The sequence below is a fragment of the Onychomys torridus genome, unplaced genomic scaffold (assembly GCF_903995425.1).
Source record: "Onychomys torridus unplaced genomic scaffold, mOncTor1.1, whole genome shotgun sequence".
NCBI lineage: Eukaryota > Metazoa > Chordata > Mammalia > Rodentia > Cricetidae > Onychomys > Onychomys torridus.
In genome coordinates this window covers 57,230-77,245 of record NW_023413892.1, presented here as the reverse complement: position 1 = coordinate 77,245, position 20,016 = coordinate 57,230, and the positions used below count along the sequence as shown (strand labels likewise).

General features: G+C 38.3%; 1 gene segment (V, D, J or C); it reads right to left on the bottom strand.

Annotated features, from left to right (window-relative positions):
* Window positions 1-12,270: 12,270 nt before the first annotated feature.
* On the bottom strand, window positions 12,271-12,854 carry LOC118576552. The segment is given in 2 exon segments: window positions 12,271-12,719; window positions 12,809-12,854. Coding segments are annotated over 2 exon segments (495 nt in total).
* Window positions 12,855-20,016: the final 7,162 nt, after the last annotated feature.

Genomic DNA, 20,016 nt, shown 5'->3' with positions numbered 1-20,016 from the left:
ATAAAGTATATTGAATTCATATATATATATATATATATATATATATATATATATATATATATATATATACAACACGCACTATATACTAATGACTATTCAGTGTCAATCAGTGTCATTCTAGAACTTGTGACAAGGACAATACAATTTTTGGAAACAGAGGAATGATCACCCAGTGCTCTTGATGACATGAAGAAGGCTTTTATATTCCCACCTAGAATCATATTGCTTTGGCCCCAATGTTATTTAAGTATGAGCCCAGCTTATTGCCAATGTAGCAATTTCCACACCTTGAGGACTCCATTCCATGACATTCAGCTCCATCTCTAACTCTAAAATAATAAGGAATTTGATTGCTACTACCAAAAGCAATTCAGGATTAGAGTTAACTATAAATAAATATATAAAATGACATTTATTATGAAAGGAAAAGTGACCACTTACAAATCTCAGGAGAGAACTTTCAACAAAGTATTTGATATGTCAGGTAAATGAACTTGATTTTTGAAAGGGATTTTTTTGTGCTGATATGGTTGATTGATTTGTATTTTACTGGCCAAAAGTATATTATAGTTTATTCACAACTACTCCAAACTATAATCCTCCACTGAACCACTAATAGGTTAAGGGAGAAAGAAGAAAAAGAAAGAAAGAAAGAAAGAAAGAAGAAAGAAAAAAGAGAAAGAGAAAGAAAGAAAGAACTAAAAGAATTGCTATAATTCAATGAAGATAAATGTACTACATACCAAAACTTATGGGACACTATGAAGGCAGTGCTAAGAAAAGTTCATAGCACTAAATGCCTACATAAAGAAGATGGTGAAATTTCACACTAGTGACTTAACAACACACCTAAAAGCTCTAAAACAAAAAGAAGCAAAGTCAGCCAGAAGGAATAGATGCCAGGAAATAATCAAACTGAGAACTAAAATCAATAAAATATAAAGAAAGAGAGAAATACAAAGAAGCAATGAAACAAAGAGTTGGTTCTTTGACAAAATCAACAAGATAGACAAGGCCTTATCCAAACTAACCAAAAGGCAGAGAGAAAGAGAGAGAGAGTCCAAATTAAGATAATCATAAAACCAACATGTAGGCCAATGGAATTGAATTGAAGACCCTGACATTAATTCACGCACATATGAACATATGATTTTTTAACCATGAAGCCAAAACTGTACCATGGAAAAAGAAAGCATCTTCAACAAATGGTGCTGGTACAACTGGATATCAACACATATAAGACTGGCAAATAGATCCATATCTGTCACCATGCACAAAACTAAATCCAAGAGGATCAAAGACCTCAACATGACCTGATGATTCTCTGGATTTCCTCATTGTCTGTTGTTATGTCCCCCTTTCATTTATGATTTTGTTAATTTGGATGCTCTCTCTCTGTCTTTTGGTTAGTTTGGATAAGGGCTTGTCTATCTTGTTGATCTTCTCAAAGAACCAACTCTTCGTTTCATTAATCCTTTGTATTGTTCTCTTTATTTCTATTTTATTGATTTCAGCTCTCAATTTGATAATTTCCTGGCGTCTGTTCCTCCTGGGAGACATTGCTTCTTCCTGTTCAAGGGCTTTCAGGTGTTCTGTCAAGTCACTAGCATGAGGTTTCTAAAGCTTCTTTATGTGGGCATTCAGTGCTATGAATTTCCCTCTTAGCACTGCTTTCATAGTATCCCGTAAGTTTGGGGATGTGGTGTATTCATTTTCATTGCTCTCTAGGAAGTCTTTAATTTCTGTCTTTATTTCTTCCTTAACCCAATGGTGATTCAGTTGAGCATTATTCAGTTTCCATGAGATTTTACGATTTCTGTAGTTTTTTGTTGTTGTTGTTGAAATCTAACTTTAAACCATGGTGGTCCAATAGAACACAGGAGGTTATTCCAATTGTTTTTGTATCTGTTGAGATTTGCTTTTGGCCAAGTATGTGGTTGATTTTGGAGAAGGTTCCATGGGGTGTTGAGAAGAAGGTATATTCTTTTTTGTTTGGGTGGAATGGTTCTGTAGATATCGATTAAGTCCATTTGAGCCATAACATCAGTTAAGTCCATTATGTCTCTGTCAAGTTTCAATTTGGCCGATCTGTCCAGGGGTGAAAGTGGAGTGTTGAAGTCTCCCACTATTAATGTGTGGGGTTTTATATGTGATTTAAGCTTTAGTAATGTCTCCTTTACATACGTGGGTGCCCTTGTGTTTGGGGCATAAATGTTCAGAATAGAGACTTCATCTTGGTGGATCTTTCCTGCGATGAGTATGTAATGTCCTTCATCATCTCTTTTGATTGAATTTAGTTTGAAGTCTATTTTGCTGGATATTAGGATGGCTACACCAGCTTGCTTCTTAAGAACATTTGATTGGAAAGTCTTTTCCCAGCCCTTTATTCTTAGGAGGTGTCTGTCTTTGAATTTGAGGTGTGTTTTTTGTATGCAGCAGAAAGATGGGTCCTGTTTTCACATCCATTCTGTTACTCTGTGTCTTTTTATAGGTGAATTAAGTCCATTGATATTAAGGGATATTAATGACCAGTGATTATTTGTTCCTGTTGTTATTTTTATTTTTTGGTGGTAGTGTGTGTACTTCTCTTCTTTGGGGTTTACTGCTGTGGTCTTATCTATTGCCTGTGTTTTCATGGGTGTATCTGCCTTCCTTAGGTTGGAATTTTCCTTCTAGTGCTTTCTGTAGGGCTAGGGATTGTGGAGAAGTACTGTTTATATATGTTTCGAATTGGAAGGTCTTGTTCACTCCATCTATGATGATCGAAAGTTTTGCTGGGTATATTAGTCTAGGCTGGCATCCATGGTCTCTTAGTGTTTGCATTATATCTGTCCAGGTCCTTCTGGCTTTCAAAGTCTCCACCGAGAAATCGAGTGTTATTCTGATGGGTTTGCCTTTATAACTCACATGGCCTTTTTCCTTTGCTGCCCTTAATATTCTTTCTTTATTCTGTACGTTTAGTTGTTTAATTATTATGTGGCTAGGGGACTTTTTTTGTGGGTCTAGTCTGTTTGGTGTTCTATAGGCTTCTTGTATCTTCATAGGCATTTCCTCCTTTAAGTTGGGAAAGTTTTCTTCTATGATCTTGTTAAATATATTTTCTGTGCCTTTGAGTTGGTATTCTTCTCCTTCCTCTATCCCTATTATTCATAGGTTTGGTCTTTTCATGGTGTCCCAAATTTCTTGGACATTTTGGGTCATGACTTTTTTGGTTTTAGTGTTTTCTTTGACTGATGAATCTATTTCTTCTACCGTATCTTCAACACTAGAGATCTTCTCTTCCATCTCTTGCATTCTGTTGGTTATACTTGCCTCTGAAGTTCCTGTTTGTTTACTCTGATTTTTTATTTCCAACATTCATTCTGCTAGTGTCTTCATTTTTTCTATTTCCCTTTTCAGGTCTTGGATTGTCTTCCTTGCTTTTTCATGATTTTCTTTCAGGGACTTATTGTATTTTTCTGCTTTAATTGCTCTTTCCTCTAGTTTTTATAGCGTTCTTCCCATTTTTTGTTTGTCTGTTCCTCTACTTTATTTTTGATTTCTTATATATAAGGCTCTAGCCTCTTCATGATGTTATCTATAAGGCTGTTTTCTTCTTCTTCTTACATTTCATGATTTTCAGTTCTAGCTGTTGGAGAAGGCCTAGGTTCTGGTGATGCTGTATTGCTCTTTATTTTGTTGTATGTACGTCTGCCTTGACATCTGCCCATCTCCTCTTGTGTTCCTTCTTGGTCTTATCAGTGTACTTGGTCCAGAGAGAGTTGACAGATTTAGGGAGCCTCTCTCTGGTCCAGATGGAAGCTCTGAGCCAGATGGGAATGCTGGTCCAGATGAGAGTGCTGGCCAGATAGGAGCTGGGGGCAGGACTCTGAGTCCCTGGGGTCTCCTTATTTGTCCAGATGGGAGCTCCTCTTGTCCAGATGGGAGTTCCTCTGGTCTCTGGTCTAGATGGGAGTTCCAGGGCAGGATGGAAGCTGGGGGCTGGTCTCTGAGTCTCAGGAAGTGGCTGGGGTCTCAAGCAGGTGGGTGTGGGGGCAGGGTGTGGAGACTGCAGTGTCTGCCTGCAGTCTGGAAAAGGGGAGCCTTCCTGCAGGGCCAGCCAATTGGCAGGAAAGTGGGGCCAAGTTGGGCAGGTCCTCCTGGGGTGGCCTGTGTCCAGCAGTGGGACCCAGGCACAGTTGCCTCTCTGAATATAACCCAGGCACTCCTGTTTTTAAATCTTTTCTTGACTATTTACATTCTCTATACTGATAAAAAGTTTATGGAGTTGAGTGTTAGGGAGGTGGGGAGGTAGGAACAATTATGGTGGGAGCTGGGCAGGGAAAACCATGGTCAGAATATATTGAATAATAAATGTTTTTCACATACAAAATAAATAAATAAATCTTAATAAAATAAATGTGAAAATAAAAATTTGTGCACTGTTGAATAAATGCAGCAGCTGTGGTTCAGCTAATAGACTTTAGGAAGGGGATCCACAGAGGCTATGGAGTCCCCTCCACTCATTGTATTTTGTCCAATTAATTATTGGTTCAAGTGTGCCCCATGCTGGGCCTGAACTCCTCTGCATGTTGGTATGACTTACTTTATACAGAAGTTTTTTGTTTGTTGTTTTGTTTTGAACAAAGAAAAAGGAAGGGTTTATCTAATTATTCTTTACCAATAAAAAATAAGAATTCAGATGTTGGTGAAAGAACCTGAAGGATCAGAGAAGAAGGAGAGCAGCCAACAGTTACTTCCTCACTCTTCTGATTCTTGTTCCAGAAGGGCTGAGATCCTCTTTCAGCCTCACCTTTTACTTCCTGTCTCCTATCTGGCCACAGTGCTCCAAACTTCTATGGTAAGTTTTGGTCAGCTAGTGGCTAGCTCTGCCCTCTGACTTAAATCAAGCTTCATTTTTACAATTAAATCAAAATATCACACCACAGAAAATAGATTCTTTATTCTATGGGGAATAAAAGTAGTAGGCATGTCAATAATAGAAAAAGCAGCTTGATTTACACTCTCCCTTCCTTCTGTAGTACTGGAAACTTAAATTATTTCCTTGTCCATGCTAATCAAGCACTCTACCACTAAGCTGTATCTACACCGCATGTTTACACTTTAAAGCAAATAGAGGCTAGGCATAGTCTCATATACCTGTAACCCCAGCAGGTAGAGACAGGAGGGCATGAGTTCAAGGTCTACCTCTACAACCTAGTGACTTTGAAGACTACATTAAGTTCACTCACTTTCTCTCTATATGTATTTACACCAAAGAAGATGCTGGGTGTAGAGCCTGATTCCCTGAGGTCTAGTCCCAGAACTCACAAGATTGAAGGAGAGAAAGGTTTTATTCTGATTTCCAATATTATTACATGCATTTGTGAGCACATAATCAAATACAAAAAAATAATTATCTTTATTAAAATTTGAAAAAATATATTAAGTTCTGGGATATAGTCCAGTTGGTCATATGCTGCCTAGCATGCATGAAGCCCTGCTTTAAATCTCTAGCACCACATACAGTGGATGAACCCTAGCAATGGTTAGAAAGTAGAAACAGGAGCATTCTTGACTCTACAATGAGGGTACACATCATAGTAAGCATGTAGCCAATGTTAACAAGAAAATACCACCACAGAGCAGAAACTTGTGATGAGGAACTTCGTTGAAATGGGAAGAGAGTTAGAATGGTATGTAGATAACAGCCACTGGAATGTGCAAAGTGGTCATTAAGACATTTCCACAAACCAAAGGTACACAAAACACCTTCAAAGGAATCCTGACATGGGAAATTGGGTCAGAAAATATTCTTCATAAGGATGCAAATCTCAAACATGCATTGTGTGAAAAGTGATAGACACATGTACCCTACTGGAGACATTCACACAGAATGTGTGAAACACAGACAACTTGTTTTCTCTTCTATATGTGAAAAATAACATTATTTCCTGGAAGATGTGCCTTCTCCTCACCATGGGAGAAATAATCATAATGGATTTCAGATGATTTAAAATTTCCTGAGATTTCCAACTTGGCTGATAACCATCACCAACCCTTAGAATTATAAACATTGGTTGAAAAACATGGAAAGTTTTATTCTCGTGTTCATTCTGTTGGATAGAAAGTGGCAAATGGATATCTTAGATATTCGATAGGGAAATAACGATATGCTTATGAGAAAGTACAAAAATACTGTCATAGACTATGACCTAAAAACATGACCTTACAAAACCATAGCATTTCATTATCACAGAGAGAAATGACCCCAACACCTCTGTACTTAGACCAGTAAGAAGCAAAGTCACAGAAAACCAGATGTTTTTCTTCCCCTACTCTGAAGTAGAGTTCCTGGGCTTGGTTAGGGCTCCGTGGCCCAATGATTGTCCAGGGCTCCTCTGCAGGGAGGTTGTGTCTGAGCTCCTGCTAAAGTCCCCTCACTGTGTAACTGCCTAAGCAAAGGAGAGAGACAAAACTGAGTCACAGGGAAATAAAGAATTACCCCATTATTTATTATATATTGTGCTAGACTTCAGTGTTATTTCATTTTTGTGTGTGTGTGTGTTTGTGTGTGTTACCACAGACACATTTCTGCATTATTTTGCTCCGCAATTATGATGAATTTTTGATAACTTTAGAAGGACTAAAAAAAGTTTATGAATGTTGAACCCCAATATTAAATGGAAGAAATTTATTTCAAGGTGTAGCTTAGTGGCAATTTATTCAAAAAGTACTTGTGTTTGATAGCGAGTATTGAAAAACATTGGTATGTAAATTCTAGAGTATTGCTTTTCTGTAAAAAAACACTCTAAAATTTGAACATTTGCATTTATTATTAGTCTTGGATAGGCTGCATTGAAAGTAGCACTCCTGTACACCAGGTCTCTATTTTTAAACATTTTCAAATTAATAGAGTAACCAAGTGTGTGAGTACCAAAATGTGTAGAAAAATCTAGAGTCTCCACTCTGGGATCCTGCTCAATGTCCCTGCATCTCTTCAGTCCTGTCATCTCACCAGGACATGACACTCCATACTGAATGGGAGTCGTCTCAGCAGGAAGAGCCTTGAAATTGCCTCTCCTTGACTCAAGTTTGTCAGTTCTAGATTTCCAATATGTGATTCATTCTATTATGAGATATACTGTCTTGAAGGTGATTGAGAGGGTCTTTGCATTGTGTAATTTCCACTTTTGTAGCATCCCCAGGGAGAGTGACGTAGAATCTAGTAAGTAACTGAATTTTCTATGTCAGGTCTTATATCCTTCTAGACAAGGATTATAACTGCCACATGCCATGGTCTCCTGCTCATCATATGGGGTTAACTGAGAGTTAAATCTTTGAGTATTCAGGAAACACCCTTTCTGGCCCCTCTTCACTTTCTCTTCAGACTCTGCACAACTAAATTTTGTTTTTCTCCTTTTACTGTCTCCTGGCAAAAACATTTAGCAATACTATTGATTATATGAACTTGATGTCATTTGAAAAACATTCTACACAACACCAGATTGTGTCCTGTGTGTTTATTTTGACAGAACATGGTCTCTAAATGATTATACCTCACTCCCATGTAGGAATTGCTATTAAATGTATGTAGACAGTTTATAATCTCTCAGCAATCCTGTACAGTCACACATTGTCCTGTGAATCTTGTGTTAATGTGATGCATCAGGGCAGCCATAAGATGGAATTCTGTGAAGGATAAAAGCTTTGTCTCTCTTTGAGAAATCCAGCCTATCCCATTGCAAGTCAGCACCATGAAACTTGTTTGGGACCCTATAGCTCAAATCTAACAGAAACCATTCATATCAAACTTACTCTTTTGTTTGATGGTTCTCCAAAATTCACAGATAAGAGAACACCTCTTTTCTTCCTATCCTCACTCTGCGGTTTATATTTGAACAAGAAAGCTCATGGTGGCCTGACACTTTATGTTGCACAGAGGACACTAGGACTTGGAAGAGAAGAGATTTCTGTCCACATTTACCTGGCACAGGGAACATTTCATGAGTAACATATGATCTGTAGGAAAATTCCTGGAGGGAAATGAAGAACTGTGAGAACAAATTCTATGAGAAAATTAAATGTGATACAAGAAAACAGACATCCCAGTCAACTCTCAATGTGATGATACTTATGTATGTGAGAAGAGCCAGGTGAGATGGGAAACTAATTGGGATTTCTAGTCACAGGATCTTGGTTACATAATTTGTTGGCATTTATCTTAGTTAAAAAAATGTTTAAACCAGAGAATTCCACTTTGTTATTGTTGTTTTAACCAAAAAAGATTGTAGCCATGCTATTAATTGAAAAAATATTTCTTTCCTTACCATTAAGCCTTTGTGTAGCCCAAGTGTGTGTTTTCCTAAATGAACACAAACCAAACAATACTAAAAAGCATATTTAGACAGAAATTATTGGACTCAGACATGTTAAATTTATAACAGAACCAAAAATCAAAGGGGGTCCTAGTTTACACTTACTGCCTGTAAGAAAAAAAAAAGTATATGCAGGGATGGTAGAACTCGTGCAGTATATAGTGATGTCATTTCGTTGTCAATCAGTGTCAATCTAGAACTGGTGACAAAGACGATACAATTTTAGGAAACAGAGAAATGATCACCCAGTGCTCAGGATGACATGAAAAAGGCTCTTATATTCCAGCTGGAATCACACTGCTTTGGCCCCAATGTTATCTAAGTAGGAGCCCAGTTTGTTGACAAAGTAGAAATTTCCACACCCTGAGGATTTTAATCCAAAACATTCACTCCACCTCTGATTCTAAAATAATAAGGAATTTGATTACTACTACCAAAAGTAATTCAGGATTAGACTTACCTATAAGCAAATATATAAAACTAGATTTATTGAGAATGGTAAAGTGACTAGTTTAAAATCCATGGGGCAACTTCCAACAAAGTATTTGGTGTGGTGTAAAATAAATCGAATTGCATTTTGAAAGGGGATTTTGTTTGTCCTAAAATTGTTGATTTGTATTTTACTGGCCAAATTAATATTATATTTTATTACCACCTACTCCACAAAATTTCCAATCTCCCCAGCTTGTTCTTTTTTTCTTGTTTTATTAATGAAGAATCATGTCAATAGCAGTGGTCACTGATGAAGATCTGGTCATGTTATGGTTTATTGTAGGGACATTCTGAATCAGCATCACTTTATTCCCAGAGTCCTTTTGAAAAGATGACAAAGTCTCTATAAGACTGTGACGTGAAAAAGGAACCTTCAAAATGATGATATTTGAGCAAGCCTCCAGAGTAATCTTATCTGTCTTGTCAGTTCCAGGGCAGCTTCCTGCTCCTCCAGCGATTCTGACACACTCAGGATGTGGTTGCAACACTGTGTCTTGCACAGTAATGGACCCCAGAGTCCTCACATTTCAGGTTGCAGAGCTCCATGTAGGATGTGTTGGAGGATTTGTCTACAGTTAGTTTGGCCTTGTCCTTGAAGTTCTCATTGTAGTCAGTACCACTTCTAGGATTAATATATCCAATCCACTTCACGCCCTGGCCAGGCCTCTGCTTAACCCAGTGCATATAGTAGCTGGTGAAGGTGTAGCCTGAAGGACCACTAAATATACCCAGGTGGTAAGGAACAGTAATAGTCCAGAGGTATGTACACTCCAAGACCTAAAAAATTCTGGACTCCCCCAAAACAGACTTCAATATAATTATCTATTACTGTTAAAATGATCACCTGTGTCTTCTGGATGCTAATCTAAAACAGGAAACAGGTGCCTTAAAATCTGTCCCAGGTAAGGCTTATCCCAGATAAAAATTAAAAGCATGTTCCAAGCCTTTTTCTCTTGCTCTCACTTACAGTAACCAATGAAATTAAGAGTGCAGAGTACTAAATAATTATAATATCATGACAACCAGCTCAAGATTTTAAATGTTCTGTGGCTGTTTCTTCTTAATAGTTTAAAAATTCTTCTGAGCTCCGAAACCAGCTTGAGTCCACCTGGACAGTTCAGACCCACCTCAGCTTCTCTGACCCAAACAGACCACAGAGCCCTAAGCATTGGAAGGTATTAGACAATACCCAAAGCAGTGAAGGACAATCCACTACCTCAGGACATCAGGCTACCCCAAAAGCCCCGAACTGACAAGGGTTAACCAATGCTCACCATATCAACAGCAAACAGTTATGGGAGACATGCACCTGCTTTCCTGTTCACCCACCATTTTTATAATAAGCAGAGTCTAGAAATTTGGAATTCCTAGCCACTACCTGTAACATGAATCTTAGAAGTTCTTATTAATAAAATCAAACCTGAGGCCAGTTATTGGGGTGAATGCTGGAAGGTCAGAGACACAGAACAAGCCACAGCTACTTCACCTTCCTATTTTCTCAGCTGGTCTTATTTCCTCACACTGCAAGCTTCTGAGCCCTCATCCCAATGGCTGTCAGCTGAACTGTGCTGCTCCAAATCCTGAACGCTAAACCAGCCAAATGCTTAACCAACTCTGGTGCCTGGTTTACACGCCTTATATATCTTTCTACATTCTGCACCACTCCCTGGGATTAAAGGCTGGGTTTCTGGGATTAAAGGCATGTGTAACCATTCCTTCCTGTTTCTAAAGTGACCTTGAACACACAGAGATCCACCTAGCTCTGCTTCCCAAGTGCTGGGATCAAAGGCGGCACCTCCAATGCCCAACTTCTGCTATGGCTTACTCTGCCCATTTTCTAGCCACCATTTGTGGCTCTATATCTAGTGGTGTCTGTTCGCAGACCCAGATAAGTTTATTATGGGGAACACACAATGTATTGTGGGGAACACAATACCACAACTACCCCAGATACATGACAGCATGTGTGCCATCCAAATCCGATCAAGAACCTAGTCATCCTGGGGCCTACATCCTACACTTTGTGATCACCTAAATTGTGTGCAGTGTGATAATGTAATCTATACACATATTTGACAAAGCTGTGGAAACCCATATGCACATGTGCAGGGGAATACATAAAAAGTGGGTCACAGACTCCTCCCACCTCCTCTTCTTCTTCTCTCTCCCTGCACAATCATTTCCATAGGCCTAAGCACTCCCCTCTTTATAAACGCTTATATTGGGATTTGTAGTGACACGTGGCTTTTCTTGCAAGGTAAAGAGCAACTCTTAATGACTAACACAGTGCCTCAAGATACTAGTAAATAACAGTTGGATCAAGGGGAGCATTGAACTCAGTCATGGCAGGGTTTTTAGGAGACAAGGATTGGGGGGGTGGTAGAGGAATTCCAGAATCAGATGGAGGTTTATCTTCTGATTGAGCAGATGTGAGGCAACAGAAGGAATTGATATTGGCATTGCAAGGAATTGGTTATATATATACAGATTATGTGAGCTATCCTTTATGTATTAGAACATTTAGTGCTTGTTTATATCTTCAGTAACTGACCTGCTGAGGGCTGGTTCCTTGGCAAGTGGCCCCACCAGATTTCAAATTCATTGCTGACTGTTCCAGCAACTAGTTAGCTCTAGGTGTTTCCTCAAAATCTACATCCCAGAAACCTACAAATTGCCCCAGGTGGTGCAGTTACAAAGTGCTCCAAATGCTGTGTGCAAGCCCCTGGCCAGAAGGTGCTCTAGAGCCTGGCCAGCAAGTCAGTCTGCTCTTCCCAGACTGGGCACATTCTTGTTTCTTCTCTTTCTTTGTTTCTTTGTTTCTTTGTTTCTGTCTGTCTTTCTTTTTTTGTTTGTTTGTTTTTTGTTTTCATTAACCTACAACCTTCCCAGTCACCCCTCGCCCACAGAGTTACACCCTAGGCCTCAGCTGAGTTTATGGTCAGTGGCTTATGTCTGTGTTTAGAACAAAGGCCAGGAGCTATGAACTAAATGTAAAGAAAGATATGATGATGACTGTTACAGATTAAGTAACTGAATCAACATTAATTCAAATAGCTTAGATCTGTGCCTGATGTGTGCAGTTATCAGGAAAATCACAAGACTTAAGAACTTTTGGGGTGTGTGGCCTCACCTCCCTCATGGCTCCCCTAATGTGAAACGCTGTCCTAATCAGAACAGCACTGAGGCTTTGCCCTGAATGTCCTGAGGGAGAAAATTCAGGAATGCTGTGGACCTTCTAAGAATTTCACCCTGGTGACTTCAGCAGAGTAATTTTTGCAATCAGAGGTGATTATCCACACATAGTTCATGTTCGACAGTGTAGTGTATATATTTAAAACTTCAGATTGCAGAACTGTTTCACAAACCAAAAATGTAGAGAACAGTCTGAGAAGTGAGTAGATGGAGGACAGCTGTGACCACATCAAACAGCAATCAGCTGTTCCTGCTCCTGATCCTGCACTGCCCCTCCTCTGCATGTGCACTCTGCGCCCCCTGCTGGTCCTGAGCACCGCTGCAGGGAGGTTTGTGTCAGGGTTCTCACTGAAGGTCCCTCACTGTGTCTAGTACAGTAATAAATGGTGGTGTCTTCTGCTCTCAAGCTGTTCATTTGCAGATAAAGGCTGTTTTTGGAATCATCTCTTGAGATGGTGAATCTGCCTTTTGCAGACTCTACATAGTATGTTGCATAATTATTAGCTTTGTTTCTAATTTCAGCAACCCACTCCAGCCTTTTCTCTGGAGTCTGGCGGACCCAATGCATATAAGCATCACTGAAAGTGAATCCAGAGGCTTCACAGAAGAGTTTCAGGGACTTTCCAGGCTGCACCAAGCCTCCACCAGACTCCACCAGCTGCACCTCACACTGGACACCTGCTAACACACAGAATCCTGTTAGTTAACTGACACAAATGTTCACTACCCCTCTCACTCCTATTCAGCCTCTCTTCTCTATAAATTACCTTTTAATAGAGCAACCAGAAATACCCAGCACAGTCCCAACTCCATGCTGTCCGTTTTATGTTCTGGGCTGATCAGAGAATGGGAGGACCTGTGAGTTCAGAGTTGGCTGTCTCTGTCAGAGCTGTAGGGTCAGGGCTGGTTTTCATGAGCAGAGGGGAACGTAATTTGCATGTGTTCTGGCTATATCATGAGCTGAGAGATGTGAGCCTTACATGACACAATTAATGGTACAGATATCTGAGATGAGATATGGGCCAAGGTTGCATTTATAGAATCTTGTACTACTGATTGGCCTGGGGACTTAGCTCAGTTGGTAGAAAACATTTTTTTTCAAAGTGGAAGCCCTGTGTTCACTTCCAGTACTGCATGAATAAAGAAAATGTGGAATCAGGGGAATTATATGTCTGAGTTATGCTTGGGATATATGAACTTGTGTCTCAAAGAAGAAATAGAAGGGAAAAAAGAAAGGGGAAAAGTTACTTAGTATTAATGTTAGTCATAAGTAATGATATAATCTTGCATCTGTACTTCACTGTGGTTTGACCATATAAACTTCTTCACTTTTAGCAGAAATTATCACATAAATCCATAGCAAATAAAGATATGAAAAAGCTAAATATTATAATTTTAGGAGAGATTGTATAAGGTCCAGTAAGTTATGAATACATGCATTAAAATAAAGTAACAAAATGGTACAGTATAGCATAGAAAAGACTCAATGTTTGATCCTTAAAGAAATAAAGGAACTCCATTACATAAACATAACTACTATCTGAGATTATACTTTGATCAATAATAAAAGCACATCGAAGACCTGTGTGTACCACTTTGCTCCTCCAGGAGTGACCTCACAAGCCCACCATGCAGGCCACCTCCTTTGAATCTGAAAGGTACTCCCTGCTCCTCTGTGACTTCCATAAGGTATCAAGTAGGCCTATTTCTTTCCATTCCATATCCTTCTGTCCCACAAATCCTCAGGGACTTGTCTTTCTTTAATCATTAGTGAGCTGTGCACTTTCTCTCTGAGAAGACCCACCTGGCCCTCCAGATACGTCCTTCCCTGCACCACCAGGTAGTCCAGGGCCTCCTTTTCACAAAGCCTACTCTCCTCCTATGACCTCCCTCCATCCCATCATGCTATTTTTTTGCTCCATCCCCCATATCAGGCATTCTTCTCCAAGGTCTTGCTTCCCTTAACTGCTGAGTAGACATTGTTACTACTTATAGACTGCAGATCCTCCAGCTTCTTGCATCTAAGCCAGAATTCCTGGCTTTTCCAGAATCTTTTATCCCCATACCCTCCAACTGTGCTTACACCTTTCCCTGCTATAAGAGGTATGCCCATGCCTCTGTCAGGATCTTACAGGTTTGTGTCTCCTGACTCTAAAAGCCTCATGACTACACACCCAGCAGAGATTTCCCAAAGCAGAGAAATCAAACTTGAAGAGATACTCAGGAAGGCAAGGGCAGAGAGAACAATCAAGGGGTGTTTTGACACTTGGATAGTGCCTGTTCATGTAAACAGTAGTCCTGTACACCAGTTCCACCAATGAAAATAATGTCTTATCCCTCTCATGACTTAATCTTCTCCTGAACATAGTACAGACCTGCATAAAAATGATTTGAACAAAAAGGAAGAATGACTCAACAAATAATTTCAAAGGTAGTAGTCTCATATCAAAAGGAAATCTTCATATCTGACTCCACCGTGCTGCAGAGCATCATTAGAAATTGCTATGAAAATATATACTCTGAAAATCTGGATAACCCAGAAGAAATAGAACTTCTGAGCTAAGATTGTCTGCCAAAATTAAGGCCCTAAAATGTAAATAATATAAATGGACTTATTATCAATAAGTTGATGCTGTTCTTAAAACCTTACATTAAGGAAAAGCCTAGTAGCAGAAAAAGTCACTGTTGGATTATCAGACTTCCAAGGAAGACTGCATACCACTTCCGCTTAACTTCTTCTGTAAGATAAAAACTGACTGAACACTTCCAAATTATTCTATGGGGTCAATATTATCTTGATAACTGAAAAATGTAAAGATGCTACAAAAAATTATGACCTAGTCATTTCATGAACAAAAATGCAAAAATTCTTAACAACAAAATACTTGTAAATCAAATTCAGTCATTCACCACAGAATTTATACATTATAACCAAGAAGGCTTCTTTCTAAAAAGCAAGGTTAGTTCAACAAATATCAGTCAGTATCATACACCACATAAATAAATACAAAGATTGAAATGACATAATTATTTTAAATGTTGCTGATAGGTCACTTGGCAAAGTTCAAGATGCCTTCATGAGAAAAGTTCTGAACTCTTTAGAGATGAAGCCATGTGCAACAAAATAAGAAAGGCTACATTGAATAACCTATAGCCAAATTATATTAAACGGAGACAAACTGAGAGAATTTCCTCTAAAATCAGGAATAACACAAAGACAGATATAAGCTATCTTCTCCCATATTTCATATAGTGCTTTTAGTCTCATCTATCATATTTAGACAAGAAAAAAGACATAAAATAGATCAGAATATAATGGGAATAAGTCAAATAATCCCTATTTGCAGATGACATGATTCTTTACTTGAAAGTCCCTACTGTATATCATAGAAAACTCTCATACCTAATAAATACAGTAATGTTTCAGGATACAAGTCCTAGAGCACATTCAGATGTAACATAAAAAGCCAAGACAAGATGTTACTTCCTCTCCATGCTTATATTAATACTTCCATAGTGATGAAATCCAATGATAATGACAGGTGTCTTTCTAGACAAAGAATTCAAAAGAATGATTATATCTATGTTTACAGAATTCAAAGAGGATATGAATAAATTTCAAGGCAGCAGTATATTCATCCAAAAGGATGTCAAAGGATATGAATGAAATGAGGAGAAATACAGGTATGAAAACAATTAAAAAGGCAAAGAATTGCTGAAGAAAACAAACTGAAATAATATGGAAATGAAAATGTTAATAATTCAAGAAACAGAAAGCCCTCACTGGAAGGACTCACCCACAAAACGAATTATGTCAAAAACAAAATGAGAATCAAGGCTGGAACATATTGTAGAGACAAGGAGTTACTCAGGAAAGGATAAGAAGAAAATTTTAAATGTATGTAATGAGAACATGGGATGGTTTGGGATCCCAAGAAGAGACCTAACCAATCTTTTGATTATGGACTGGGGACATGGAAAAGAATACCACAGCAATGGCATGAGGAATGTTTTACATAAAAACAGAAAAAATCTTAAACCCACAGAAAGAAATGGATATCTAGGTATCTAGAGGGCACTAAAGAACAACAGTAGGGACATGAAAGATATTTTCCATGATATATTATAGTTTAATAATAAAATCACAGAATAAGGAAAGGGTATTGAAAGCTACAAGGGATATCAAGCCAGTTATAAAAGCAGGTCCATCAGGGTAATACCTGAAATACAAACAAAAACATTTGAAGTCATACAAGGCTGGAAAGATGTACTACAAGTTCTTAAAGAAACAACTGTCTGCCTGGCAGTGGTGGCTCATGCCTGTAATCCCAGCACTTGGGAGGCAGAGGCAGGTGGATCTCTGTGAGTTCGAGGCCAGCCTGGTCTATAAAGTGAGTTCCAGGACAGCCTCCAAAGCTACAGAGAAACCCTGTTTCAAATAAAAAAATAAAGAAAAAAAAAACCTGTCAACCCAGATAACTATATATAAGAAAACTATAAGTGATAATTGAAGGAAAAATCTTTCCACAATAAAAGTAGTTAAAGCAACATATGATCAGTAGTCCAGCTCCACCAAGAATAATGAATAATGGGATACTTAGCCCGAAGAGAAGTCTGTCATATGGAATGAGTAAATAATTTCAGAATATTTAATATAGAGTTCTAAGAAAACACCAGAAACAGCACATGTCAGCAGTAATTATACTACTTCCAAAAATAATGCTAAGTATTGATGGTCTTAATATCAAAATAAAAAGTTTCACACAAGCAGAATGGATTAGAAAATGGGAGCATTCTCACCATCATAGGACACAACACCTTAGGTTACAGGTTGGAAAAAAACTATTCCAAGCACAGGGAACTAAGAAATAAACATGCATAATTATTATAATATGTGATAGATTTGATGTCAATCCAAACTTCTTAAAAGAGGTAAAAGAGATTGGTTCATACTCATTAAACAAAGAGTCCAATAAAAGAATATTGTACGCACACACACACACACACACACACACACACACACACACACACACATAATCAAAATTTGAAGTAAATTTCACAAAAGGTATACCACTAGTTAAAATATAGAACATAGGTAACGCAATGTACTGACTGTGGGTAAATTTTCAATACCCTACTCTCACTGATACCAGTTCATCTGGAAAAAATACATGGAGAAACACTGAAGTTTAATGTCCTGTAAATGACATGAACTTCACAGATGTCTTCCATATGTTCAACACATATATGACACTTCTATATTTTGGGCAAAACTCTATATTTTGTGCAAAACTCAACATGAAGAGTCTTGAAACTGTGTCTCCATTATCAGGTCTTAGCTGTCAATTGCAGAATTCATTTACCATGAGAAAAACCATCTTCATGGTGACCGAGAGAAACTTTGAGTGTGTCATTTCTGTTTGGGGAACTTCCCAGGAGAGTGACATGGATTTTAAGAATTACCTGCACTTATCTGTCAGATAGTGTGTTTTTCAAGACAAGGGTTCTAACTGACACAGGAGATCGTCTCCTGAGGCTTGTATGTGGTTAATTGAGAGGAAAAGACTCTGGCAGTCAGGAAACACCCATGCTGTCCCCTCTATGCACCTGCTCTTCAGTCTCTGCACAATTAAGTTATTTTGATTTTCCCTTTTGCTGTTTCATGACCACAAAAATCTGTCAGTTCCATTGATTATATGAAATTGATGTCATTTGTAAACCATAATATAAAGTAACAATCTATGTCCCTCTGTGTTTCCTTGATGATCCTGGTCTCTATTTGATGATTCTCACTCCTATAATGGGGTTGCTATGAAATGTTTATAGACAGTTCTAAAGACTCTCAGCCATTCCTTACAGGGCAGGAAGATTGTCCCTGCAATCATGTGTTATTGTGATACATTTGGGCAGAGGTAAGACAGAATTTTGTGGAGGAAGGAAACTTTGGTTCTCCTTGAGAAATCCACCTGTTCCATGTTAGGTGGGCCGTATAAAACTTGCATGGGTCCAGCTAGTTCAAACCTAACAACCAAACATGCCTTAGATTTGTTGTTGATGCTCCTCCAAATTCATAGCTAAGGGAAGTTCTCTTTCCTTTCTGTCCTGACTCTGTGGCTTATATTTGAAAAAGAGAGTCCATGGTGGTGTCAACATTCTATACATTGCACAGAGGACAGCAGAGGAGTGATGGGCCTTAGAGGACAAGAAATGTCTGTTCACCTTTCACAAGGTGAAGGAGACACTTAATGAGTATCATGTGATCTGCATGAATCCATCAGGTATCAGGTAAGTTCTTCATCCAAGGTCTTAGAGCCACTTGACAGATGCCTTCCCAGTACATTGTAGAGACCCAGTCAATGAAGAGGCCCGAAGTAGAAGAATCTCTTGCCTTCTGGTCAATCCCTGCTTTCCAGATGGAGGAGACAGGGGTGCTTTATAAAATCACTGATATTCTACACAGTACAGAGAAGTTGGTTTGGATAAATGCTGTGGTACCTGGTAAGCTGAATGGTTTGATGTCAGTGAGAAGTTATTTTCACTCAGAACATTTCTTTTGCATGTTCCTCTAGTAGACATTCTTTCTCAATGTCAATATAAATGTTATGTGCTTAATATAGATAGAATCTTAAGGGAAATGTGTTGTGGCAAACATGAATGTCTCTATTGAATACAACTTACCACCAAGGTACTGCGAGAGTTAATGCTGTATCAGTGTAGGGCCATATCCTAAAAGGCATTAGCATATAGGTTAGAGCAATGTGGTTAGGAATGCAAAAAACTATGAGACCAGAGAAAAATGTGTAATCTCAGAACTCATCTTAAATTAACATGTACATGCATTTGAATGTTATGTGTGTTCTGTGAAAAATACTTTAACAGTACTTTTAAACAACTTACAGGAATTATACTTGCATGGAAATACATGATAGCTAAAAGTATCTCTTATATTCTAAGAGGCTAAAACCTTTATTGGACTTTCTAGACAGAGTTGATAATGTATTTTTTGGTCACTTAAACCTTCAGTCCGCTATAGTACTATGTATTCAGCCAGTTTCTTTAACTTTCCTTTAAAAGAACATTATAACCAACTTTACTTGCCTTGGATTTCCCACATAATCAACATTTTCAGCATAAGAAAGTGCAAAGTTCTAACCTAAATCTTGTGCTCTTCCATATTCCTGACTCAAGATTATTGCTTGTGTATTTTTACACATGTTATGACAATCATTTGCTGAAAACAAAATATAGGTTTGAATAAATCTTATAAAATGAATACAAAGAATAATTGAAGACAGCATACAGGCAATGCTTGATAAACAATAATGTTTGTTGAACTTTTTATTATTTAGGTTATTTGGAGTGATTAAACAAGGCATCACCCTCATACATGGGATGCTTTATTTGCTGTTCAATGCACATGGAAAATAACTTTGTTAATGATGCATATGCACACATGCATGCACACAGGGGAGAGAGAGAGAGAGAGAGAGAGAGAGAGAGAGAGAGAGAGAGAGAGATCATCCTATTTTACTGGCAGCCATGTGGGTTAACCCTCACCCTGTTGTTTACAAAGAGATAGTGGATCCTTTGATTTTCAACTTCACACTGTACTGTTCCTTGAGCTATGTTTATTTGTCCTAATCTCAGTACTTCAATATTCCATAGTCTGTTTGTTCTCCAAAAGTTCTTCACACATAGCCAAGGTTTGTGTGTGTGTGTGTGTGTGTGTGTGTGTGTGTGTGTGCGTGTGTGTGTGTGTGTGTGTGTGTGTGTGTGTGTTTCCTCTTACAGACACCTGAAATTGATCATCATTAACACTGAACCAACACCAAACATCACTTCTCCCCATGATGTTTTCCTAACTCACAGATAAAATGTCCTACCTTTAGCATAAAGAGAGAGTTCCATAGCAGTAAATATGGAGACAGTCTTAACAACAAAATACTAACAAAAAGCAGGAAACAGAGACGAAGAA